The sequence below is a fragment of the Phaseolus vulgaris genome, chromosome 10, assembly GCF_000499845.2.
Source record: "Phaseolus vulgaris cultivar G19833 chromosome 10, P. vulgaris v2.0, whole genome shotgun sequence".
NCBI lineage: Eukaryota > Viridiplantae > Streptophyta > Magnoliopsida > Fabales > Fabaceae > Phaseolus > Phaseolus vulgaris.
In genome coordinates, this window is record NC_023750.2 from 42,632,167 (window position 1) to 42,657,790 (window position 25,624).

The 25,624-nt window shown below is 32.2% G+C and overlaps 2 protein-coding genes and 1 pseudogene across 5 annotated transcripts; all 3 read left to right on the forward strand.

Annotated features, from left to right (window-relative positions):
• The first annotated feature begins 1,582 nt into the window (after positions 1-1,582).
• Positions 1,583-6,145, forward strand: LOC137818186 (nuclear poly(A) polymerase 4-like; annotated as a pseudogene).
• A 706-nt stretch (positions 6,146-6,851) lies between these two features.
• On the forward strand, positions 6,852-12,673 carry LOC137818187 (hexokinase-1-like). Its single transcript, XM_068621454.1, has 9 exons — positions 6,852-7,198; positions 7,864-8,014; positions 8,132-8,314; positions 8,768-8,842; positions 8,977-9,132; positions 9,258-9,356; positions 9,433-9,563; positions 11,429-11,510; positions 12,036-12,673. Exons 1-9 carry the CDS (start codon positions 6,927-6,929, stop codon positions 12,372-12,374), a joined length of 1,488 nt encoding a protein of 495 aa, XP_068477555.1. The 5' UTR covers positions 6,852-6,926; the 3' UTR covers positions 12,375-12,673.
• Positions 12,674-16,467: 3,794 nt separating this feature from the next.
• On the forward strand, positions 16,468-20,063 carry LOC137819577 (auxin-responsive protein IAA16-like). 4 transcript variants are annotated; one of them, XM_068623470.1, is made up of 6 exons: positions 16,468-16,637; positions 17,292-17,781; positions 18,469-18,752; positions 19,190-19,385; positions 19,708-19,772; positions 19,858-20,063. In XM_068623470.1, exons 2-6 carry the CDS (start codon positions 17,405-17,407, stop codon positions 19,875-19,877), a joined length of 942 nt encoding a protein of 313 aa, XP_068479571.1. In that variant the 5' UTR covers positions 16,468-16,637; positions 17,292-17,404; the 3' UTR covers positions 19,878-20,063. The 4 variants fall into 4 exon arrangements, with proteins under 4 accessions (XP_068479571.1, XP_068479568.1, XP_068479569.1 ...); XM_068623467.1 differs by having other exon boundaries at positions 16,501-16,637; positions 18,466-18,752; XM_068623468.1 differs by lacking the exon at positions 16,468-16,637 and adding an exon at positions 16,858-16,971 and having other exon boundaries at positions 18,466-18,752.
• The last annotated feature ends 5,561 nt before the right edge of the window (positions 20,064-25,624 follow it).

Below are 25,624 nucleotides of genomic sequence, written 5' to 3' on the forward strand. Positions count from 1 at the left end.
GTGTTATTAAAAAAATATCAAAGTTGCTATGTTTATTATTTAACCAATAGACACACAATATTATTAATTTTCGTGGTACGTGTTAGTTATTATTATTTTTCTACAATTTAAAAACGTTGTATTTTAATTGCGAACTATTTGATAAATTAGCAATGCACATTTTAAAAATAAATAAATATGCAGTTCCAAAAAGTTATAGTTATTAATTATTGCATAAAACGTCTTTCATGTTATCAGTGTAGGTTTATTCAATTTCAGTTATTAGAATGTGAGGATGTGTACTACATAGAAGTTTTCATCTTTGTATTTATTGAAAATTTAAAACAATAACTTGAGTTATATATTATTAAATGTTTCAATTAAAATATTATAAAAAGTTTTAACAAAGACTTTAAATAATATTTTTTAGAGGTAAGAAATACAAAATATAAGTTAAATGAAATAATAGGAAAATATAATTACACCAAAAAAGGTATTTAAAAAAAAATACACATACTATACATTGTTATAAATATTTACCACAAACTATTTATTTATAAGTAAGACAAAAATTATTTTGTTGTTTTTAATCATTATTATGTTTTGTTATTACGTGAAACGTTTTATATTTGTTTATTTATGCATTATGTTACTTTTCATGTCTATCTAATTATATTTAATTAATTATTATTATTACTCTAGGTATAATTTGGTTATTATGTTGTTTTAATTTTATTTTTTAGCACTTTATAACTCATGTCTTACAGGGATATACTTTATTTTACAATACGTTTCTTATTTTAAATTATTAGTTTTTCAATTTCTAAATTTAATTAATTTAAAATACAAAAAAAAAACACTGATTCTACAAGTTATAATAACGACAATAAACAGAACCTAATCTTCATTAAAAACATTTCACAACAATAAAGATGGTTGATGCAAAATGGTGATGATATTACAAGAAAGGATAAAAAAAAAAATAAAAAAAAATCAAGATTAACCTTTAAATTTGATTTGTCCCATTAATTTCTTGACATAATTTACATAATCATTAATGGTAGTTAAAAAAAATAAATTCTTAATTTTCTTTGCGTACGAAAGATTAAAGAAAGTAATCTTAATAAATGTAATCTTGAAAAACCTAAAATCCAGGAAAAAAAATGTAACATCCTTATCATTAATCCAACTTTCAAAAACTGAAAATATTAAATATATATATTTATCTATAATCGAATAATCACTAATCCAAGATTAAGAAGATAATAATCAAATCTTCAAAACTGAAAAGATTACATATATTGATATTGATATATAATCTAATAATATAATAATATCTAAACAGAAAAATAAAATTTAAAATTTAAAATATAATTGAATTAAACACGTTGACACTGTAGTTTTACGCGCATGTGATATATTATTTTCAAATTTATATTGGGTATAGATTTAAACTGATTAATTAATAGATACCGTAAAAAATAATCTGTTGAAAAGAATATTGAATAAAATATTATGAAGCAGTAATAAAATAAAATAAATAAGCATGAATGGATAAAAAAAGATATTAGATATTAAATGTGCGATTCTATAAATATCTGAGAAAAATTGAGAAAATTGCAAAGCCCACCATTGCATTCACCGCGCTTTCTCTTCGCCGCTCCCTTCCGAACCTCTCTTTTTTCGAACCCTCTCTCTGCAATCCAATCCCTTTCAAACCTTTCAGATCTCCCTTTTGAATTTTCTTCCTCTTTGATTTTTGCGATCTAGGGCTTTTAAGTTCTTTTCCAATTTCTCCTTTTTTTCTGTTGTTGTTTTTTCATCTTCTAGGGATTGATTTCCCGTTCTGGGGGATTTTCAATCGTGGGTTCGTCCAGTTTTCGATACGTTGTTCTTTTTTTTTATAAATTGTTTTCTGGGTATCCGTTTTGTCTCGGGAGAAGAATAGGAAAAATATAAAATTTTTTATTTTTTTTTTAATTTTGGGTGTTGAGATCATGGGGAGCTCTGAAGGGGTGGGGGCATCGTCGAAGCAATGCGGTATCACGAAACCCATTTCGATGGCTGGACCTACGGTTAATGATTTGCAAAGGACTACTGAGTTAGAAAAGGTTAGTTTTTTTGTTGTGGGTATAACACGATCGTTTGCTTTTTAGTGTTTGGTGATGTACTTATTTGTGTTTAAAATTGGTTTCTATGTGTACAAGTTTCTCGCTGTTTCGGGACTTTATGAGAACAAAGAGGAAGCTGCTAAGAGAGAAGAGGTTCTTCACCGACTTGAACAGGTAAGGGAGAGATAGAGATAGGGAGAGTGTTATGTGTTGGTGATTCTTCGCTGTAATGATTGTTGCGATGCTTAGATAGTGTAATTGTTTGATGGCAGCAATTTATGTGAGATACTTGTACGTGTTAATGATGATGATAAAGTAGGAGTTTAGGGGTAAGGGAGGAGCTATTTGTATGATTAGGGAGCTTATTTCTCTCACGTGGAGTTTAGTCTAATTGAGTGGTTGATTCATGCTTATTATTGTATATCAGAAGTCTACAGGGAGTTTATTGAGTGATTGATGAGAGCGCATTTTTTGATGATTTTTTTCTGCTGGTATTAATCATCATAGTTTGAATTGCGGTTAATAATAATTATAATAATATTTTATTGTGCGTTAATGTCAGTTTGTATAGAATTATTTAATACAGGTTGCAAAGCCTTCAGAGTTAACCATATAGCTTTTGATTTGTTTTCTTTATTTCAGATAGTAAAAAACTGGGTGAAGCAACTTACTCGCCTAAGGGGATACACTGATCAAATGGTGGAAGATGCAAATGCTATCATCTTGACTTTTGGTTCTTTTCGGCTTGGTGTGAGTATCTTACCTCCTTGCGTGACATGCATACCTTCATCACTTGGTTATCGTCGTAGAATCAGACAAAAATGTTTTGGATATGTTTACTCTGCTTGGGAATGTTATAATTTTACAGTTTGATAGATTCTATTGGTTTTTGCAATTGAACAATGTTTTTACTTTGTCAAGATTTGAATGCAATTTGCTGCACCTGTTTTTTATTTGTGGATTAGTTGAGCCCATTTTCATTGAGTTTAATGATGCAGGTTCATGGTCCTGGGGCTGACTTAGACACAATATGCATCGGACCTTCCTACGTGAATCGGGAGGTAGGTTGGGAATGCAAATATTTTTGTTTGTGTGGTCCATCAAAATCATATATTTTTGTATCTGATTTTTAATGTTTTCACAATCAGGAGGATTTTTTCTACACACTGCATGATATCCTTGCCAACATGGAGGAGGTCTCGGAATTGCAACCAATTCCGGATGCTCATGTCCCTGTCATGAAATTCAAGTTTGATGGAATATCAATTGACCTCCTTTATGCCAGTATTTCTCACTTGATTGTACCTGAAGTAAGTCAAATCATTTTATTTTGTACTAAGTTCTCCAACAGAAGCAAATGTTATTTTGTTCCAGATCCAGTTCTGTTCATTTGGCTTTTTGTCATATTTTGGAACTTTGTTTTTTTTAATAAATCGACAGGACTTGGTTATATCTGATGTCTCTCTTCTACACAATGTTGACGAGCCTACTGTGCGAAGTTTGAATGGCTGCAGAGTTGCAGATCAAATTCTAAAGCTTGTTCCTAATGTTGAGGTGATTATTTAGACTGTTGTTTGTCTTACTGTGCTACGTCTTCCATTTAATATTATTTATTGTGCCCCCTTTACTTTTAATATATTTACCTTTTGTATGTCTTATAGCACTTTCGCACCACACTTCGCTGCTTGAAATTTTGGGCCAAAAGGCGAGGCATTTATTCCAATGTGAGTGATATTTTCAATTTTTTCCCTTGTGAATACGTTTGTTTATTTTGAATGCCCACTTACATGGTTATTGGCTAATTTATTTATGCTTTTTTAATGATTTTTCAGGTGACGGGTTTTCTTGGTGGTGTTAACTTGGCACTTCTTGTAGCTCGAGTATGCCAGTTGTATCCAAATGCAGTTCCAAGCATGCTTGTTTCTCGATTCTTTAGGGTATATACACAGTGGAGGTGGCCAACTCCTGTCATGCTATGTCCAATAGAGGAGAATGAACTTGGTTTTTCTGTTTGGCATCCTCGTAAAAATCCTCGTGACCGATCCCATCTTATGCCAATTATTACTCCCGCCTATCCCTGTATGAATTCTAGTTATAATGTTTCTACAAGCACACTTCGTGTTATGATGGAGCAATTCCAATTTGGCAACAAGATATGTGGGGTAATCACCATTCTTTCCTTGTTGAGCTAGATAGAAATAATTTGGATGTCGATTGTTACAAGTAATTGATAATCGATTCCTTTGTTTTTGTCAAAAATCCAGGATGTAGAACTGAACAAAGGTTGTTGGAAAGATATGTTTGAACCATACGGTTTTTTTGAAAGTTATACAAACTATTTGCAAGTTGATGTAGTTGCTGCTGATGTCGATGACTTGCGCAATTGGAAGGGTTGGGTGGGATCACGCCTTCGGCAGTTGACCTTGATGGTATGTTTAAATTGATACATTAGAATTAATGGAGTTTACAACTCCTGGGTACATTTGCTTAATTTGTAAGCGTGTAATTCAATTTTTTTGGTTCCTGTTTGCAGATTGAGCGTGACACTTTTGGGAAGTTGCAGTGCCATCCCTATCACCACGAGTATATCGATACCTCGAGGCAGAGTGCACATTGCGCTTTCTTTGTGGGTTTGCAGAGGAAGCAGGGAGAAGTAGTTCAAGAAGGCCAACAGTTTGATATACGAGGAACAATTGAAGAATTTTTGCATGCGGTTAATATGTACATGTTCTGGAAACCAGAGATGGAGATTTTTGTTTCTCATGTTCGTAGAAGGCAAATTCCATGCTATGTGTTTCCTGATGGTTATAAAAGATTGCGACCATCAAGGCCAACATCAAAAGAGAATCATAAATCATCTTGTAAAAATGAAGTTTCTGGGACTGAGGTGCGTAAGAGGAAGAACAATGATGGGTTGGGTGTGAGGGAGGATGCTACACTAAAAAAGCAATGTACTAGTCCTCCTGAAGGTAGATGGGCAAGTCGCAGTGGCCTTGGTACTGGTGCTGTGTCTGATAGTCAACAGTTGAGAAATGTGGAGTGCAATCATTTGTCAAACAGTGGGCAAGAGTTGAGTAGAACGGAGTCTCCTGAACCCGCCTCTAATTCTAGTGGGATTGCTTCGGTTACAAGTGATAGTGGTTCTTCTGAAGACACTGGAGCTGTATCTGTGGCAGGTTGTGTTGAAGATAGCACCGGGGGTGTTGATATGAACAACAATGGCAGGTTTGAGAGTAGTACATACGTGAACGGTTCTGTCCAACTGGTGAAAACAGAATAACAAGCGGTGACGAAGTATTTCAACACGAGCTAAAGGTGCAGTTGCAGGTTTTGGCTTTCAATTCCTCCCTGAATATTTTTTCAATTATAACTTTCTTTTTTAGGTTAATCTGAACAAAAATTACCATTTTTCTTTCCGGGGTTTTTGTGTAGCAAAATGCAGTGCTAGGGATGGTTCTTGATTCTACAGTAAAGGTTCATTCAGAGGCGGTGCAAGAGGCGGTGATAAGGCATGTTCATGTTTAATAATGAATGTGTTCAGAGGTTGTGTATTTGTGTTTTGTCTTTATGTGGTCTCTGGTGCTTTTTTGGTGTGTATAACAGGAGACTGCGTGTGGCATCTGCAGTGTGAAGGATGTTGTGCAGTGGAGAAAAGAGGGGAGCCAGCAATTTGGGTAAGTAGTAATTTAAATGGCTGGCTTTCATTTCTCTAATTTTTTCAGGCTTTTCAAGCTTGCAAACTGCAACTGATCACATCAAGCTGAAGAGCTGGAGCTGGGATTTGTGAGCAGCCACTTGTACAGTTGCATTTTTTATGCCCTTTGACTAAGCTAACCTACACTATATCTTGTTTAGGATTCTCCTAAACTCACCTTTTTGTTGGGTTTTTCTTTTTCTTTTTCATTTGCTTTTTCTAGGAGTAGGGAGAGCCAGGGAGAGGGTGGTGGTGTGGTGGTTGTTGGGTTGTCTAGTGTGTTCTAGCATAGGCTACTCTGTAAGCTGCAACATTATTATACTCATATTTTTGGGAACTCAACACTCTACTGCTACTGTCATCTCAATCTTCTCTTCTGCTCTACAATCATTAATTCATAACTTCACTCTTTCGACTAAAACTAGAGAAATGCAACTCATTTCATAACCACAAACAAATGAACTATAAAATAAGGACAAAGATGAGCAAAATTGATCGTAATCGTAATCATAATGAATTTGTTATCAATGGAACAATGATTTGTTAATAGCTTATATTGGCTTCAGGCACTCTCGCTAATTGACAAAATAATTTAAATAACAACGAATTTGATTGCGTTAATCTGTTAAAAATGTTTCTTAAAAGTTGGTTTAAACATGACCTCGATAACATTTCTAAGGATTTATTGAATGACACAGTTACAAGTACTTTACATTTTCATATCAATAATAATAATAAACTGGCATTTAAAAATTCTTGAAGCAAAACTACATTAAGTACACTTACTCGTGTATATTTTCTAGCAAACTTGTGTGTACACGAAAGTACTAATTTATTTCTTTATTCAAACAGCAATTTGTGACAACGTTGTTTGGTTTAGTTGTTTTGTCGCGTTGTTGTTCCGATTTTTGGCATCATCATCCTCGTACACACGTCACCATCAGCCAAACAAGTACTGAATGACTCCATTTAAACAGTGACTTAAGCTTGAACTAAAATTAATTAAATTCGTTATTCGTTTTCCTAATTAGCCGCGTTGGTCAATAAAATGTGTTTATTCGCGCTTTCTATTTATATGCAAGAACATCATACAAACACAAACAGTTAGTTAGTTTTGCGTTAAAGCCGGTCGTGAAAGCAAAATGAGGAAGGTGGTAGCGTGCGCGACGGTGATCGGAGCCGCGACGGCGTGCGCGGTGGGTGCGGTGGTGGTGCATAGGTACGTGAGGAAATGTCGACGGTGGGGAAGAGTGACGGAAATACTGCAGGAATTGGAGGAGAAGTGTGCGACGCCGTCGTGGAAGCTGAAGCGGATTGCGGATGCCATGAACGTGGAGATGCACGCTGGCCTTGCTTCCGAAGGTGGTAGCAAGCTCAAGATGCTCATTACCTACGTTGATAAGCTCCCAACTGGGTATTGTTTCATTCTTTTTCTTCTTCCAATCTACCTTCAATCTAAGATCTTATTCAATGTCTTTATCGTTCTCCTTATCACTGCTTTCTTCGATCAATCTAGATCAATTTCCTTCTTCACATTTCTTCGCTTTTCATATAATTAAAAGTTCGTTACCTCCATACATGAATCTGCTGGTACGAAAATGTTTATAGTGATTTTATCTAGTTTGAACAGGATTGTCTATGTGAGCATACATGTGGTTTAACCAAAAACGAAAAAGGTTAGATGTTGCTGAGATGGTAGATTTGTTATTGTGTGGATGATTATATATTATTCCAGCTCGTTGATTATTTGATTATTGAAATGTATTGTCTACAAAAGGAAGTTGTGGATGCATCGCCAATGATGTGCCTTGTGCTACTAAAATGAGTGTTAGGAAGCTACGAGCATACTGAATCTGACCTTTCTTAACTGTAACATGACTGAAAAATTCACTGCTAATATCCTTTGAATTCATATTTATGAGGTTCTTGTGAATGAGAAGTTAGTGACTATACACACACACACACACACTTCTACAGCTTAAGTTTTCTGTGCTGAATGTACTTTTTTTTCTTCATTTCGGAACATTTTGAAATTTTAGAGGCTGTTGGGTTGTTCTTATGCATCCCTTCCCTTTTTAGGTATGAGGAAGGACTATATTATGCCTTGGATCTTGGAGGGACTAATTTTCGGGTGTTACGTGTGCAATTGGGAGGCAAGGATGGAGGTATCATTAGTCAAGAATCTACAGAGGTCTCAATTCCTCCTAATTTGATGGTTGGGACATCAGCTGTAAGTTCTTCTTCTTTGCCCACCAGCTGTTTTGTTTTCTCTTTTTTCCCAGCAGTTGTTGATCTTTGTGCAAATCAAATGAGAAACAAGACCAATCTAAAATAAATTGTGATCCAGGAACTCTTTGACTATATTGCAGCAGAACTTGGAAAATTTGTTGCCCAAGAGAATCAAGATTTTGAAGTTGCTCCAGGTAGACAGAGAGAGATAGGTTTTACCTTTTCCTTTCCTGTCATGCAAACGTTAATTGCTTCTGGGAACCTTATCAAGTGGACAAAAGGCTTCAACATAGAGGACGCTGTAAATCCCGTTTCCTGATTGCTTTCATGCCTTTTCCATTCTTTCAGATTCATTATCTCCTTGTCTGTTGATTATAGCATTTCAGAGATATAACTTTTTGATGATTTATTCATACATATCTTATCACATTACCCTACATTTGAATTTAAATTGAATCACAATGTATATTACAATACCCAGTATCATCTCATTTTAGTGACTACACAACATAATGAGGGTATGCTCATTGTTCATTGCATATTTTAAATATTCTATCAGAACTCGTTAGAAAAATACCCTTTATATATTTTGGTATTCCCCTAAACTCGTTGATGTGGATTTAAGTTTTATCTATTAACCTGTTAATATTGTTGATTTGAAACTAATAACTTTGGAGATTGAAGGTTTGTAGACTCTAGAAACTTACTACTTTTTTCACCTTTTTTCTACTTAGTTTTGTTGTTGTTTAAATAGGTTGGTCAAGATGTTGTGGAAGAATTAATGAAAGCCATTCGGAAACGAAGTCTTGATATGCGTGTAACTGCTCTGGTAATCGACGGTTTGACCTCTTTCAATCTGCATAACAATAAGACTTTAAATCTCTTTGGTCTTTTATTGATCTTAAGGAAAATGAATTTTCAAGGTATTATCTCCATATTTATTATATTCAGTATCTATGCTAGGTCAATGATACAGTTGGGACATTAGCAGGAGGTCGATATACAAACAAAAATGTCATTGCTGCTATTATTTTGGGAACTGGAACAAATGCTGCCTATGTGGAGCGTGTTCAAGCAATACCAAAATGGCATGGTCCTTTGCCAGATTCTGGAGATATGGTGAGGAGTTTCTGTCATTGTTTTCTTTGGTTGAGTGTGTGTAGTCTTAACAATGGTTACATATTATTTGATATGAATGATTGATTAATATGGAATCTTGTCTGGTATATGAGAGATGATTCTAGGTTATCAATATGGAGTGGGGAAATTTTAGATCATCACACCTTCCATTAACTGAGTATGATCATGCCTTAGATGCTGTGAGTTTAAACCCTGGTGAACAGGTTAGTTTGTGCTACTTTTAAGCTCCATCTTTTCTTAATAAACCAGTTATATAATTATTTTTAAATTACACCTCAGATTTTTGAGAAGATAATTTCTGGCATGTACTTGGGAGAAATTGTTCGTAGAGTACTATGCAAAATGGCAGAAGAAGCTTTACTTTTTGGTGACGATGTTCCCCCAAAACTAAAAGATCCGTTCATATTAAGGTATAATGTTAGGTTTTTGATTGGCCACTCTATCAGTGAGATTTTGTTTCTTCAGTATTTTTTTTTTCAATTGTTTTATGGGACAGGATAATTTTGTGATTTTCATTTAGCTTTACCAAATGGCTTTTCTGGGTTTCCCTGTGGAACACATGCAGAGTGAAAGATGTGATATTTCATGAACTTTCTTCCCTTTCAGTCAGAGAAGAAGCCTAATCCCAACCCAAACTTCTCCTTACTTCTGATTTCCTCATCAATGCAGATCCCAACACTGATTCTTTTAGCCCAACCCTTTCATCAAATTTTGAATCCTCACCAAACTCAACCCTAGCACCCACCAGTTGTTCTTGGTTTGGCCTCTGTCAATAGATGGCATCTTCAAGAACTTTATCTCAGTAATGCATTTCTGCATGGTGAACTCTCTGAAGACGTTTAGATGCAAACTAAAGAAATTTCTCTACGGTTTGAAATAGACAACTAGGAAATTATATGAAAAACTGTCTCTATTACTTTGATTTTGTGGGTATAAACAAGCTCATGGTGATCACAACCTTTCATTAAATTCAAGATGCATAATTTCACTGCTCTGCTTGTCTATGGTGGATGACATTGTTTTAACTGGGAATTGTGTGCAAGAGATTGCTAATTAAGCTAATTTTACATTCTCACATTCATATTAAAGATCTTGGTCTTTTGAAATATTTTCTGGGTATAGAGATTGCTCATTCAGATGCAGGAATCTCATTGTGTCATCGCAAATACTGCTTAGATCTTCTTGAGGATTTTGGTATGATGGGATCCAAACCATGTTGCACACGCATGGACAGTGCACTTCATTTTCAAAATGATTCTAAAGAACCTCTCGGTGATCCCTTTAGTACCAAAGACTTGTTGGTCACCTATTATATCTCACGGGCAGACATCTTGATATCACTCTTGCCACGTAACAACTAAGCCAATTCATGGGTATCCCACAAACGCATTTTTTAGCAACCATGAAGGTCCTTCTATATCTCAATAGTAGTACAGAAAAATGTTTAATGTTTAGACGTGATTCTCCTATCCAAATTCTTGGATTCAGTGATGCAGACTGGGCTACTTGTGTTGATTCAATAAGGTCTATCACAAGGTACCGTTTCTTTCTTGGAAATTCCTTAACTTCTAGGAAAAAGAATAAGCAAAACACCATGTCTCAAATGTTCCAAAATGGTTGTTATGTACTGTGACAGCCAAAGTGCACTGCATATTGCTGTCAATCCCGTGTTTGATGAGTGAACAAAACATCTGGACATTGTCATCTTGTTCGTGAAAAATTGCAAGTGGGGCTCATGTGATTGTTCTCTGTGTCATCTTCCAATCAGTTGACTGACATTTTCACCAAAACCCTTCCTCTAAATTTATTCGCTTTGAACTTATCCAAGTTGGAGTTAATCAATATATTTCTAACTCCCACAATTCTAACTCCAACTTGTGGGAGGCTAATAGACAAGAAACCCAATCCACCTTCAGTCCAAAATCAACATTGTACAGTCCAAATGATTCTAGCTTTACAGGAATAGCTGAACGATAAATTAGTTATAGGATTCTTCAAGAATTCGGTGTGTTGTATATATCTTGTAGTTCAGAAAAGAAATTCAAGTATTTCTCTTTCTGTTTTTATCTCTTTTATTTTCCTTTATTTAGTTCAGAAATGAAATTCAAGTATTTTCTGCTTTCACTATTTTCTCTAACAACTTCCGAAAATTAAGAAAAGGGTATATCTGTGTAAAACAGTAAATGTTTTTTCATGAGCTCCTAGTGTTGTGCTTTCTTATAATTAATGGTACTGTGTAAAAATTGTCTCATGATCATCAACACTGGAAGTGCAGGACACCTGACATGTCTGCAATGCATCATGATTCGTCTGCTGATCTCACTGTGGTTGGAAGCAAACTGAAGAACGTTTTCGGGGTATATAAAATTTTCTATTCTGGTTGGATTAAGATTTTCCAACATGCTTTTTACAGCTTGTGTACACTGACGTTTAGGAAGCTTATTCCAATTGATAGATAGTGATGTCAAGATTCTTTATGTACTTATAAGTTACAATAGTTATAATGCATCTGATACAACAATACATAATTTTAAACATATGTAGATTCAGTATATGTAGGATACATACCTATATATAAATTTATAAAACATGATAAATAGTTATTACTGTTCTGCTATTTCAAGAACACACTTCTTAGACATTAATAAAAATTACTAGTGCAAATTGTTGTCATTATAACTTTCCTTTTTGTTAAGCACATGCTGCTATGTTATTACGTAGTTATATTAGATTTTTCAAACATCAAAGATCTGGATATTTCACAGATGCATATTAGTATTATACATGAAACTCACTCCAAATTTTCATACGAAAAACATTCTGATTCAAGTTAAGAGTTCCTACTTTGATCAACTAACTTTGTTCTCTCACTTTTAAATTAGATATCTGATACCTCCCTAGAAGTGAGGAAGGTGGTTGTAGAGATCTGCAATATTGTTGCTACCCGTGGAGCTCGTCTTTCTGCTGCTGGCATCTTAGGAATCTTGAAGAAGTTGGGAAAAGACACTATCAGTGATGGTAAGGGTGAGAAGAATGTGATAGCCATGGATGGTGGATTGTATGAGCACTATACTGAGTATAGCAAGTGCCTAGAGAATACAGTTAAAGAATTGGTTGGTGACGATGTCTCAGAAAGTATCATCATTGAGCATTCCAATGATGGTTCAGGAATTGGTGCTGCCCTTCTTGCAGCCTCTCACTCCCAGTATCTTGATGCTTAATAACAGTGATCATCATCATGATATTGGGGTTTGTATCAATTATTTTTTGGAGGCCATGATCCATTTATGACCACAGTAGTCTTGGGAGTTGGGAGGGTTGACTTGCACAGCCTTTAATTTAACTCAATGTTTTCCACATTTACTCCACACCAGTTCTTTAAGTTCATGTATTCAATTCTTTCAGCAGGATTCTGCATTTTTCTCTTGCCCTGTTAACCTCAACATCATACTTGATCTGTTTCTTTCCAAGTGTCAAATTTTTTTAAACTTGTATCTATTTTATCAGTGGTTTTCAATATTTACATAAGCTTGTTCTGCAATACTCTTAGAACAGATACCTCTTATGCAAAAATTATTGGATTACTAGTTGGCGATGAGACTAAAGAATGCATTGATAATATATTTTTTTCAGCTTTTTTTTTTCTTTTAATTCTTTTGATCAACATCATTAAAACATTTGTGTTTTTTCTTACTTCAATTTAAAGTTAAAAAGTTATAATTTCTAGTTCCTTTTTACTCAACATTTACTTAAAAAATCTTTGAAAAAATCTTAAACTTCATTTGAAGCCAAATCACACTTTAAAAAAATATATATAATCGTATGAGAATATGTAGAGAAACAAGAAATATGAAAAGTTCAGAACATGACAGAGAGGCAGACCAGACAAAAAAGTATGAGATCTGTGTTTTTATTGCAGAGTATGGATCATGCAAATCCTCTCACTTGAAAAAGTTCTAAGAAACTTTTTGAAAGAAACTTAGAAAGACCACTGTGGCAAATTGGGAGTCTCATCCATCAATTCAATTTCTTGTGACACATAAAAAGGTGACTAACTTCAATTAATTCAGCTTTGATTAAACCCTCAACACGTGTTTATGTCTAATCTGAAGTCTCGTCTAATCATATAAATAACATCATTGACAATAGTGATTTTTTGTTCTAGGTGTTGATATGTAGCAACAAAGTAGGAACTTAGTGTGGTAGTGCCTCTATTTTCAGTGTTACTTGAAACATTGACTCCAACCAATAAAGAGATGAATAATTTCTGAGTGGAGTGGCATGAAGAGAAGGCAAAGTCATTTGGTAGCTTACTGAGTCAAATACATGAGAAATATATCTATGAGGGTTTGCTAAACAACCTAACTTTCTATCTCAACATGCTACTCTAAACAAACCCTCAATCTCAACCTTCATAACCACACTTCAATAGGCATTAGCTATGTCAATCTTTCTGCAACTTAAGAATTTTTTTAAAGTTAAATTTCTAAGTGATCTTTTATACCAATTTTGTTTCATTTTTTTCCCTTCTTTAGGGATAATTTCTTTTATCAACCCATTTACAAAAGAACTCATTTAAAAAATGAAACCCTATTACAAAAAATTGCAACTGAAAACCAACATGAACAGCTAAAAGAAACACCCCAAAACTACTTTCTCAAAACTATCAAATCCTAACTCTAAACCCTAAAGAAACAAGTACTTATTCTGTGATAGTGAAACTTGTTGCAAAAGTGAAGTTATCGTTAGAGAGATTCCTATGGTGGTGGAATTCAAAACATAAAGAGAAAGGCAATAAATATGTGAAGTATGTATTGGTTGAATCTGTGTCTTCTTGAAAGCAGAAATTTCTTTTGTTAATAATAATAAGTGTGGTCACAGCAGAAAGAACCAACCCTCTAAATACGTTACGTTACCCTAACCTTCGTGTAATACCAAACCTAATATTTTCCCCATTTTAAAACCTATGTTAGGCTTTTCCTATACCCTACAACTACCTCCTACTCCCCTTTTTTATTTATTTATATTATATATATATATATATTATAATATTTTCCTCCATTTTTGCTCTCTATCAAAATAATAAACTACTTTATTTTAAAAAAAATATAAAATATGTATTTTTAAACATCTAATTGATTTTTAATTTTAAATATTATAATACTATATTTTTTAATAAAAATAATATCACTTTATTTATTTTTAAATGTAATTGTTATTATATAAAATGGGTGAATTTATAAGTCCAATGGTTGGTTCGAGCTAAAGTTGTTTAGGTTGTAGGTTAAACAATAAAAAGTATCTTAATTTAATTTAGGTTACAATTTCTTTTGTCAACTTAACCTATTTTACGAATTTTTCAAAGCATTTTGATAGTTTAATATTTCAGCAATTGATTATATATATCCTGTGTCTTCTTTTGGACATGGTCCTGACATGCATTTCTTAATACAAAATGATTAACTTAATCATTGTATGAAAATTCACTTAAAATTCATAGGTTAACCCAAAAATCTAACTTAATTTTATCTCAATGTCAGAGATCCATCACGATCCTATAAATAAACGACCTATCAAGGTAAATGTACATGTTAAACAATATTGATTACACTCAATCACCTCAAATTGAGCACTAACTTAGACATTGAAAAAATACACCACCTACACCGACAGAAGATCAAAGACAACATGAAATCAGAAGTTAGTAGTGATTCAAAGAGGTTAAGGGAGGATTGAGACCTTCTCGACTTTTTGTAAATACAATTGGTGTCCACCATGAGATTCGAACTTCCGAACAATCAACTATCACACACATTTTTCAATAACATTGAGTTTCATAAACAATAAACTATGTTATGCATTATCTAATATCATGAATCTATATTAAAAAGTGAAAGAATCTCACTACAATTGGAATCAAACCATACACAAAAGTGTTATTGAAGTTGTTCAAAAGTTTTTCATTTTACTTAAAATGACGATTAAAGTTGTTTACATGTTTAATTCATATTTAATTCAGATTTGGAGTTCATGGGGGCTTGGAAACCTAATTCCATCTAGTGTTGGGAATTGATCTTATAATTCCTTTATTAATGGTTAATGCTTAATTATCTTGGTCCGCATTACTTCTTAACACTAAGCATTTCCATTTACCACAAAATAATTAATGTCACAAACATAGTATCGTGGGTTTCGCTTTACCATCGGATGAACAATTAGGTATGTTTTAAAGCAATGCTTTAAAGAGAAAATAATTTTTTTTTGAACTTTGTAAATTGAAAGAAGTAAAACAGTAAATAGATATAAATTTAACTTTTCAATTTTTTTATAAATATTATATAAACCTTTTAAATATAAATTAAAATTCTATCCTTTATTTTCTAAACACATTCTTAAAGAATAAGTTAATTGCCCATAAATCATGAGAGAAGTGTAAACATTTTGTCAATGAAATGATGAAAATATTACTGACGAAAATGACCTTAAATGAAAGAAGAGTGCAGATTAACAAATACTTTTGGAACCTCTTTTCAATAATACATTTTCAAATTTAGATTCCAAAACACATTTCTGAATTTTGAAAATTTTATTCCAAAATATATTTTCATATTTTGTGTTCTGAATTTTATTTTCAAAATGTATTTTTTCATTTTAAATTTACTTTTTCAAGATAAGATTTTGATTTTTGAATTATAGAATTTCAAATCCAGAATAGTGAATAATTTTGGAAATTTTAAAAGGTGATAGGTGCAAGTTCATATGGTATGGTGTGGAAAGAATTTTTGTGTGCAAATATTCCTTAAAAAAAATTACTTAGCTTATATTTACTTTTGCATTGATAGTTATTTCTTACTCATTGAAAGATTGCTTTTATCAACTAAACTAATTCCTTTAAAATGTAAAGGATACATTTTAGAAGATAAAATATAACAATAATCTTTAGACTCATCACCAACTAGTAATCCAATAATTTTTGCATAGAAGGCATTATTCTAAGTATAGTGTAGAACAAGCTCATGCAAACATTGAAAACGATTGATAAACACATACAATTTTTTCAAAAATTGACTCTTGAAAAGGATCAGATCAAGTATGATGTTGAGGTTAACAGGGCAAGAGAAAAATGCAGAATCCTGCTGAAAGAATTGAATACATGAACTTAAAGAAATGGTGTGAAGTAAATGTAGCAAAGACTGGTTAGATTAAAGGGCTGTGCAAGTCAACCCTCCCAACTCCCAAAGACACTGTGGCCATAAATGGATGATGGCCACCACAAAAAGTTATTGATACAAACCCCAATATCATGATGATGTCACTATTATTAAGCATCAAGGTACTGAGAGGCTGCAAGAACTGCAGCACCAATTCCTGAACCATCATTGGAATGCTCAATGATGACACTTTCTGAGACATCTTCACCAACTAATTCTTTAACGGTATTCTCTAGGCACTTGCTATACTCAGTATAGTGCTCATATACAGGGGTATGTATCTTACATATATTGAATCTGTATGTGTTTAAAATAATGTATCTTTGTTGTATCAGATACATTAGAACTGTTATATATAACTTAGAAGTACTTAAAGAACACTGATATCACTCTCAAGGGAATAAGCTTTGTAAAGGTGAGTGTATAAACAAAAAAAAGGTTGTTGGAAAATCTTAATCCAAACTTTATATACCTCTAAAATGTTTTTCAGTTTGCTTCCAACCACATTGAGATCAGCAGACGAATCATGATGCATTGCAGACATGTCTGCTGCCATGCACATGCAGTGTTGATGTCATGAGACAATTTTTACACAACACCAGCAATTGTAAGAAGCACAACACTAGGAGCTCATGAAAAAAAGTTCACTATTTTACTTGTTTTTTTTTTTCAGAAATTCTTAGAGAAAATAATGAAATCTGAAAATATAATGTTCTTCTCACTGTTGTTTTCTGCACAAACTGTTGAAAAAGAAAAACAATGTCAAATCAAACTACTCCTCCTGAGTATTTCTGATTATGGAGGATTCAGTGAATGCTCCAAAGTTTTCATCATCTTCCATCTAGTCTACCATGAATGGTGTGATGATATTTGTCTTGGATTTGGTATCTTAGTACGTGGGGTAGTTATCATAGATTCTTGTGGCAGGTGCTTTTTCAGATATCAAAGGTTCAAGAAGTACTTGTGTTGTTTCAATCCATAACTAGAAGCTTGTTTATAAAAAAAGGCAAAAAGAAGGAAGGAACACAATTGCAAGCAAGATGTGGCAAAGAAGCCACAGATCTTCAGAGGAGAGGAAACTGGAGCTTAGGCTTGGTCCACCTAGTGAAGAGTCTCTCAATGGAAGCATCAAAAAGTGCTTCACAGAAAGAAATGACTCACCACTTACTCTTGGTTACTCCTCAACTCACGAAATTTCAACTTCTGACAAGCCAGGTCCAAGTGGGGCTATGTTAACCACTGCATGGCGTTCCACATCCTACCACCAACACCAGGCTAAACCCAAAGCTCCATCATTTTTTCAACTCCAATCAAGGCCACAAAACATGTTAATGATGAGAAAAGAAGTTCCACAACTTTGTTGTGTAGAGAACATGGCATTCTCACCCTCTTCTGCAGATGCAGCCGTGTCCAAAAGGTACTCCTACTTACTCCTACTTTTCTCTTTTGTATTCAAGGCTTTTAAACTGCTTTTGAGGTTTGTCACAATCCTTGATGTTGTCGAAAACTGGGGACAAATATTGGCAGTTGCAGACCTTTTTTGAAACCTATCTTGTATACATATATTTATTCAACTCTTTTTAGTATATTCATTCTCAGATCACCTTTGATATAGCTGTAATACATGCAAAGCTGTGTTTCTACAGCATTTCAGATTATAATTATATAAATCGCTTTTCATCGGATAATTTTGTATGAAGCTTCTAATTTCATTGTTAATTGCAACATGATTTCTATGTATTTGCTTTACCACAGCACGTCATTTATTATGTGGCTTTGTTATCTAATCTTAAAATTTGACATTGGCATTGCATAGGAACATCTCACCCTGCCTCTTGATGTGTTTCTGTATCTTGTTATGGTAAGTTAATGTGGCCTATGTATTGTAATGTCTGTTGGATTCTCAGTTAGTTTGGTAATACGAAATTTGTATTGAGATTATTTGTATAAATGTTAGACACACCTTGCCTCTATTTTCTTCCTCCTCTGTACGCTTGTAATTTGCTATGATACTGATATGCTATTGTCTTCTTAGTGTGGTGCTTCTTATTTTCACTGTTAATTTTGCTGCCTAACTTTTTGTATATGGACCCCCCAAAAGAAGAACTGCTTCAGGTCCAGTAGTGGGTTGGCCTCCAATTCGTTCCTTCAGGAAGAACATTGCAAGTGGAAGCTCTTCTAAGCTGCCTACTGGGTCCCAACAGCATCAACATGTTGTTCCAGACAACGTTGCTAGCAAAAAACCTGCTCACAACTGTGGCAAAGGCTTGTTTGTGAAGATCAATATGGATGGTGTTCCTATAGGAAGAAAACTGAACATCAATGCTTATAACAGTTATGAAAAACTTTCCTCTGCTGTCGATGAACTCTTTATAGGCCTTCTTGCAGGTATTACTCTTGAATACAGAAATTTGTTTCAATGAGAATGAAAGTATTTCATTATCTGTGTTGGCTGCAAATTTTTTAACCAACTAGTAAACATGTTATTGAAGTTAAGGCAAAATGTGTCCTTCTGTTGGCTATGATAAGTCAATAATTTAACTCCTAAGGAAAAGAGTTTATTTGGATAAACTTTTGGATCTTAACTTTGTCACAAGCTTTCTGATATCACTTTTCCAGTAATACCTTCAATGTTACAGGGAATCAAATTCCTATCTCAATCAAAAAGATCTCACAAGATGCTAATCTAAATAAAGCCTAAATCTCAACCATCATAACCACAGTAGAATAGGCATCCCCTTATGTTAAGTTTCTAAGCCAACTTTTATACAAAATTAAGTTTCACATTTTTTTTCATTCTTTTGTGATAATGACTCTTGTTGCAGAGATGAAGTTATCTCATATTGCCTCTTCCCAGTCTTGTTCTGCACAAAGAGATTCCAGTGCTGGTGGAATTCAAAACAAGGGAGAGGAACACAAAGAGAAAGCCAACACAGGTTTATTGGTTGGAAGTGGAGATTATACTCTTGTTTATGAGGATAATGAAGGAGACAGCATGCTTGTTGGAGATGTACCTTGGCAGTAAGCACCTTATCAACAAAGATCTTATGCATTTTTTTCATGTTCCATTCCATGACTATACTTTGAAGCCAAGATAAACACAAACAACACTAGACTAAAAGTAACTCTTGCAAGTTTTTTTTATAAGGCTTTTATATTCGTTATCATTATACAATGACATCTCAGCTATGTTGACACTTCAAGTAACAACCATGCAGTTTTTTGTCTCTTTGCTACTGCTTAATTCTCATCTTATGGTGTAGTTATTGCCAGAAATCTATGATTCTTGGAAGCTGTGACTGTTATTATTATGTTATTCATTTTTAAGGTATTTGTTTGGCAGCATGTTTGTGTCAACAGTTAGGAGGCTGAGGGTGTTGAAGAGTTCTGATCTCCCTGCTTTTACACGTGAGTTGGAGTGTTTTAACTTGATTGAGAAGAATTTGTTCATTATCAGAGTGATCAATGATTGAACAATTTTTTTTGTTTTCAGTTAGTAGTAAGCAAGACTAGCCACACTACTTGATTTTGCCATGAGGAATGAAGGATGAAGCTGTTGAGGCCTTCTTCCATTCTGAAACTCCAAGAATAAAGAGTGTTTTTATTTGACAGTTTTGTTCTTTTCAATGTTGAAGATTAGGCAATGAAATGTTCAATTAATAAGTAATGTTTGTATGAATGAATGTATCTTTGTTTTTACTCAAGTTTTGATTTGTTTCTGCACTTCACAAATGTGTGTAGTCGTGATTTTGCCGTTAACTTAGTAGCTCTTTTTTGAAAATGGATCACAGATTTAGCTTTTTATATTAAAGTAAATGCTACTGAGTTTTTGGTTTGTGTTTTTTTCATCATGAACGTGAATTTTAGATAGGTTTGCAGAGAAAAACAAGTTTAACTAGAAGTTAAAAGAAATATAGTTTCTCATGTGTCAAAAAAATTATATTAAGTTTTACAACAAGCATTTTTTAGATAAATGTTTTAAAATATCAATAAGTTAACAGTTTTAAATTTTAAAAAAATATATATCAACAACTTTGTTAAAGTATACAACTCTCTTTCTTTGCCTAAAATTTAAATTTTTTTGTATGAAAAGACAACAATATCCTTTTTTATATATTAATTAGAGGTTTATAATGGTGCAAGTTGTCAATATATCATTACTCTTAAATTTAATGAGTCCTTTCTATTATCGGTCTCTATTGTTAGGGAAATGATGCTTTGACAACTCTGATAGTTGTATACAATTTTTGATGTAATGAATTTAAATATAAATACATATAATAAGGGTAAACTTGCAATTAAATGATATGAAAAAATACTAAAATATTAGTATTGGGAGTTGTAACGTGGTTATATAAAAATTATGGATTGTCAGTATATCATTATCCCTATGGTTAACATATTAAAAATAATAATATATTGACAACTCTACTTTTTCTGAAATGTGAACTATATTTGAAAGGATTGAGCAATTTTGAAATTGTATTGTGATATATCATAGTTATAAAGTGATATTTTTTATTATATAGTTGTCAAAGTAACATTTAAAAAATGTTAATGGTTATAGTTATGAAACAAACTAGGAAAATATATTTTGACATATTTTGAAGTTGCATACGATTCTTGATTCGATAGTTGTTGTTAAAGTGAATGTAGAAAAATGGTTGGATCCGAAAGTATCAAGATCAAAAAATTAAATACAAAATCTAAAGTGATTTAGGGGCATCAACTTATTCTTTAAGAATATGTTTGAGACTAAAGTTATAGAAAAAAAAATAAAGAATAATTTTTTATAATTTAAAAGGAATATTTTGTTGTTTAATTTCTTTAATTTTTCAAAGTTGCTAAATGCAAGTCTTCTTTCTTTCTTTTCTCATTAAAACATTGCTTTGAAACATATAGATATTGCTTTATGTTTAGAAATAGTGTGGACCAAGATTTAAGCCCATTGTTTCTTTAGTTTGAGAAAGAGGCAACAATCAAACATTTCACTTTCTTTTTTTCTCCCTTTTTGCCTACTATGGAAGGAACTACATTTATTCATACTTTTAGAATTTAAATATCTATTAGTTTATTTTCTAGCATAATATTTCTCTCACTAATTTATTTTTAAAATAAATTAAAGTAGTTTATTGTTTTGATAGAGAGCCAAAAATGGAAGAAAATGTTATAATATATTTAGAATATAAATGAAAAGGGGAGTAGAGGACTTTTTACATAAGGCAATAGCATATAGGAAATACCTAACATAGGTTTTTAAATGGGGAAAAGATTAGGTGTGGTAATACAAGAAGGTTAGGGTAATGTAACGTATTTAAAAGGTTGTTGCACTTCTCTTGTCACCACACTTATTATTAATCTATTCTTTAAACACCTAATTTAATTTAGGTGGTAAACATCAAACATTAAAAAAGTATTAAATATATTTTTCTTTTTGTAAAATTAATTTTCTTTCTAATCTAAACTTTAGATTTACTGGATATTTGTAAATAAAACTATTATAATAAGTTTGTATCAGCTCTTTTCTGACATAACAAAATAATTATCGCTTGAAGGTGTTATCAATTAGGAGTTGATGGGAGTTTCTTACTATACCTTCATGTTTTTCTTCTTGCATTCCATATTTCAAAAAATACTCAAATTACTCTTTCATATTTTTCATTAAATGTTATTTAATTCCAAAATGTGGAATCCATAGACTTCCTGGATTATAGAATCCAAAAGTTAAGTTTGTGTTTCGGATCGTACTGTATTCAAGATTTCACAATCCAAAATATAAATTTATATTCTAGATTGTAGAATTTGGAATGAATATTTTTAGAATTTTTGAAAATATAAGGTTGCAGGAAGAAATGATAGGATACCCATAAAGAAATTTCTAAATTTTTAAGATATTTAGATTAACCCGTCCTATCCCACACTTGACCTGTGCAAGTTGTTACGTGAAACGGGTCTAAGCGGATCAATGAATTAAAATAAACAATTTGTATCGCATTTTTTCAGAACGGTGTGCATTACCATCCCTAAATAAGTTAGGAAAGAATATGCAGATTTCTATTGTCAACTAATAAAAAATAAAAAATTTATATAATTATGGGGAAAATATTATGTGAGCAAATAGAATATAAAAACTTATATATTTTATTATGATTTTAAAACATACTCCAGCTATCTACATATTTGTATTTCGTTATTTCCTATCCCTATGGTTGGTGCCAATGCTTTGGGCCTCATGCAGCTATATTGTGATCCACATACCCAATTTGACTATAATGCTTAATTTCTTCAATGTTATAATTTCTCAAGAAAAAGAAACCCAAGACTTTTACAATAACATTGAGATTTGATGGTTAAGAAAAATGTTTCAATCATAAACCAGCTTAGCTCATTAAATTACCCTTAATTACTATAGTTTTTTAAAAGAAATTTTATTTAGAAACCATTAATTTGATATTATACCGATTGGTACTGGACAAGCCATGTCACTCAGTTTTGGCGACAGATCAATCACATTCATATTTGGTTGGTCGTCGAGAGCGAGTGATATGGCATATCTGGTACCGACCGGTACATATATTAATCTAATTCAAAATTTTATGAATATAATTTTTCTTCACGAATATTTATAAATCACTACAAGAAAATCATTAAATAAAAATCAAGTTTAGAGACAAAAAATAATTAGTTGGTATACCGACTAGAAAAATTATTAGTTTCTATTATTAATAAATAATTTTTAATTTATTATCTAATTAGCGATTAAGGTTTTTCTACCAAATTTAGATTCTAAATAATTGGAAGTTAAAACCTTAGTAGCTATCAACTAATTATTTTTAGTTCTAAAATTGGTTTTTATTTAATGTTTTTCTTGTAGTGAATATTTTTCTAGTATTTATAATGACAGATAAATTTTTATGATGAACCGTAGGTAATGTGTTGTGTATGATTGATGATGGTTCCTTGGATAGTATAGAACACATGGTGTGGTTTGAGGTTGTGGACAATGATTTATGCTTTGGAAGGGTTTCACATGCAACTGACGTAGCTTATGGGCCCAACATATTTTTCCTAATCTTTTATTTGTATTATGTTCCTGGGATTAGGTTGATTAGGTGTTATTAATATTTTATTAATAAGTGAAAATTATCTTCAATCATGCTACTTTCATTAGATGCTATTTCATCGTTTATATAAACTCAAATTATTTCATGTTTTCGTTTTCTGAAATCAAAGAGTCTTTTTTTTAAATAATATTACTTTTTTTTTTCAATTTTTAACATTCATTTAGCTTCAAATTTCAATTTTAAAAAAATCGTTTCAAGTATGTTGAAAATAATCCTGATTTTTTTAGTTATAAATACAGTATCAATCATCCTCTAATTTTGGATTAATCCTGCAAAACACTCTCTTAATGCTAAAATATGTGAACATTTTTATTGATTTTTATAAAACTTTCACTGTGATATTATCGATAGTTTAAAGGTTAAATATGTTTTTGTCCTGTACTATCAAAATTAATTTTCGTCCATCCCTAAATTTTAAATCATCTGAGTACTTGTAAAGAAACTATGAGAATGATTATTACTAATTCTTTATTTGACTTAACAAACAATCATTCAACGTATATTATAATTATAACATTCATTCATATAAGCTGATGAATCAGCATGAGATATTTTAATATTTTAGTCTACACTAAAAATTTGTTTGTCACATTAAAAAAATTATAGTAAGAACTCATTCTAGTAGTTTGTTTACTATAAATACTCATAATCTCTAAAATTTAAACTAAAAACGAAAATTAATTTTGTGTGAAAATAAGGACGAACAACGTATATAACCCTAGTTTAAACATAACTACTTTTCTAATTATAATTAGTGCAATATATAATTTCCAAAATAGTTATAAGCTTGAAAAAACAAAATATTCTCAATTTGTACTCTTTTTTATGTTTAATGTTGTTGTGTATAATATTAATAATAAAATAATTTTCAGAAAAAAAGTGTGATAATAAACATTAAACCAGAAATTCCGTATAAACTGCCCAAAATCCTGAACAAGTGGGCTTTTTTTTTGTCTAATTTATAAACTAAAGTTGTGGGTTTTGAAAAGCAGAAATTGTTTATATATTTTTGTGGTAATTAAGATTCTTAATTGATGAGATGTGTGTGTCCCATAGATTATGGTATAATTTAGAATTGTGATGAGTCCACGTGCGTAAGTATTCCATCTTTATGTTCTATCATTCTTCTTCTCACTCATTCATCACTACAATTCAAATTTCATGCTTAGTTTGGACGAAACACAATCTGAGAAAGGAAAAAAAAAAGTTCACTTCTCTTCTTTCTTTCTTTACTTCATTTGTGTATCTAACGTGTCTGTATTCGTATCGATGGAATAAAAATACAGAGTTAAGTATGATTTAATGATAATTAGCTCATATGAAAATTAGATAATATGAATGTTACTTGTGATGATCGTTTCAGTTAAGGTTCAACCGTGAAAGAGTTTATTAGATGTTATAAATAAATACTATAATCAAGGCAAAAGTATGTCATTATTATCGTATTTATTGCATCCAAATACCGAACACTTATTTAACGTCGGAGAACTTTTTACAAGTATCATCCCAACAAAGAGTTTAACCTGAACGACTGAAAGAAAGAGGACAAGAGCGATCGAGGAAGGAGATTTAATTGTTCAACTGGTGAATACTAACCCCTCACACTAAAACAATGTAGAAGTTAATATAAAATTATAAATCTAACACGGAAACTATTTCTTATATAAAAATGTAATTAAATGTAGAAATTATCGACATCTCAAAAGATTTAGCTTGACTTCTCAGAAAACTTACTCTTTTCACGTCCGAAGAGCAATGCTCCTTTCATGTAAAAACATTTAGTGTTCACCATGAGGTCAAGTAAAACTTTTCCTAGACCACAAATCTTATGTCACTTACCAGAAGTAGAATCGTCTCATCCTCATCAGACGCTGAGATTGATCCTTCAATCTCCAGTGCCCTAAAAGCACACATGGAAAGTATTTTTTCAAAAAAAATAAAGAGAACCTCCAAAGCACGATAGCTAGCATGCAGACCAAATTTGAATATGACTTGAAGAACTTACAAAATCAACATCGGATCGAGTTGCAAGCACTTCATGAGCAACTCATAATACTCAACCAAGACTAGAATATAGATTGATTTGAGCAAAACTTGTAAACCAAAGCTCAAGCATTTCGCACCATTTTTTCACTC

Excerpts from the sequence above, each read along its gene's own strand:
- LOC137818187 (XM_068621454.1), top strand. The coding sequence starts at position 6,927 with ATGAGGAAGGTGGTAGCGTGCGCGACGGTGATCGGAGCCGCGACGGCG. Across the intron at positions 7,199-7,863 it reads GTTGATAAGCTCCCAACTGG|GTATGAGGAAGGACTATATT; the intron begins GTATTGTTTCAT and ends TTCCCTTTTTAG. Across the intron at positions 8,843-8,976 it reads ATATGCGTGTAACTGCTCTG|GTCAATGATACAGTTGGGAC; the intron begins GTAATCGACGGT and ends TATCTATGCTAG.
- LOC137819577 (XM_068623467.1), top strand. The coding sequence starts at position 17,405 with ATGTGGCAAAGAAGCCACAGATCTTCAGAGGAGAGGAAACTGGAGCTT. Across the intron at positions 18,753-19,189 it reads CTTTATAGGCCTTCTTGCAG|AGATGAAGTTATCTCATATT; the intron begins GTATTACTCTTG and ends CTCTTGTTGCAG. Across the intron at positions 19,386-19,707 it reads GTTGGAGATGTACCTTGGCA|CATGTTTGTGTCAACAGTTA; the intron begins GTAAGCACCTTA and ends TTTGTTTGGCAG.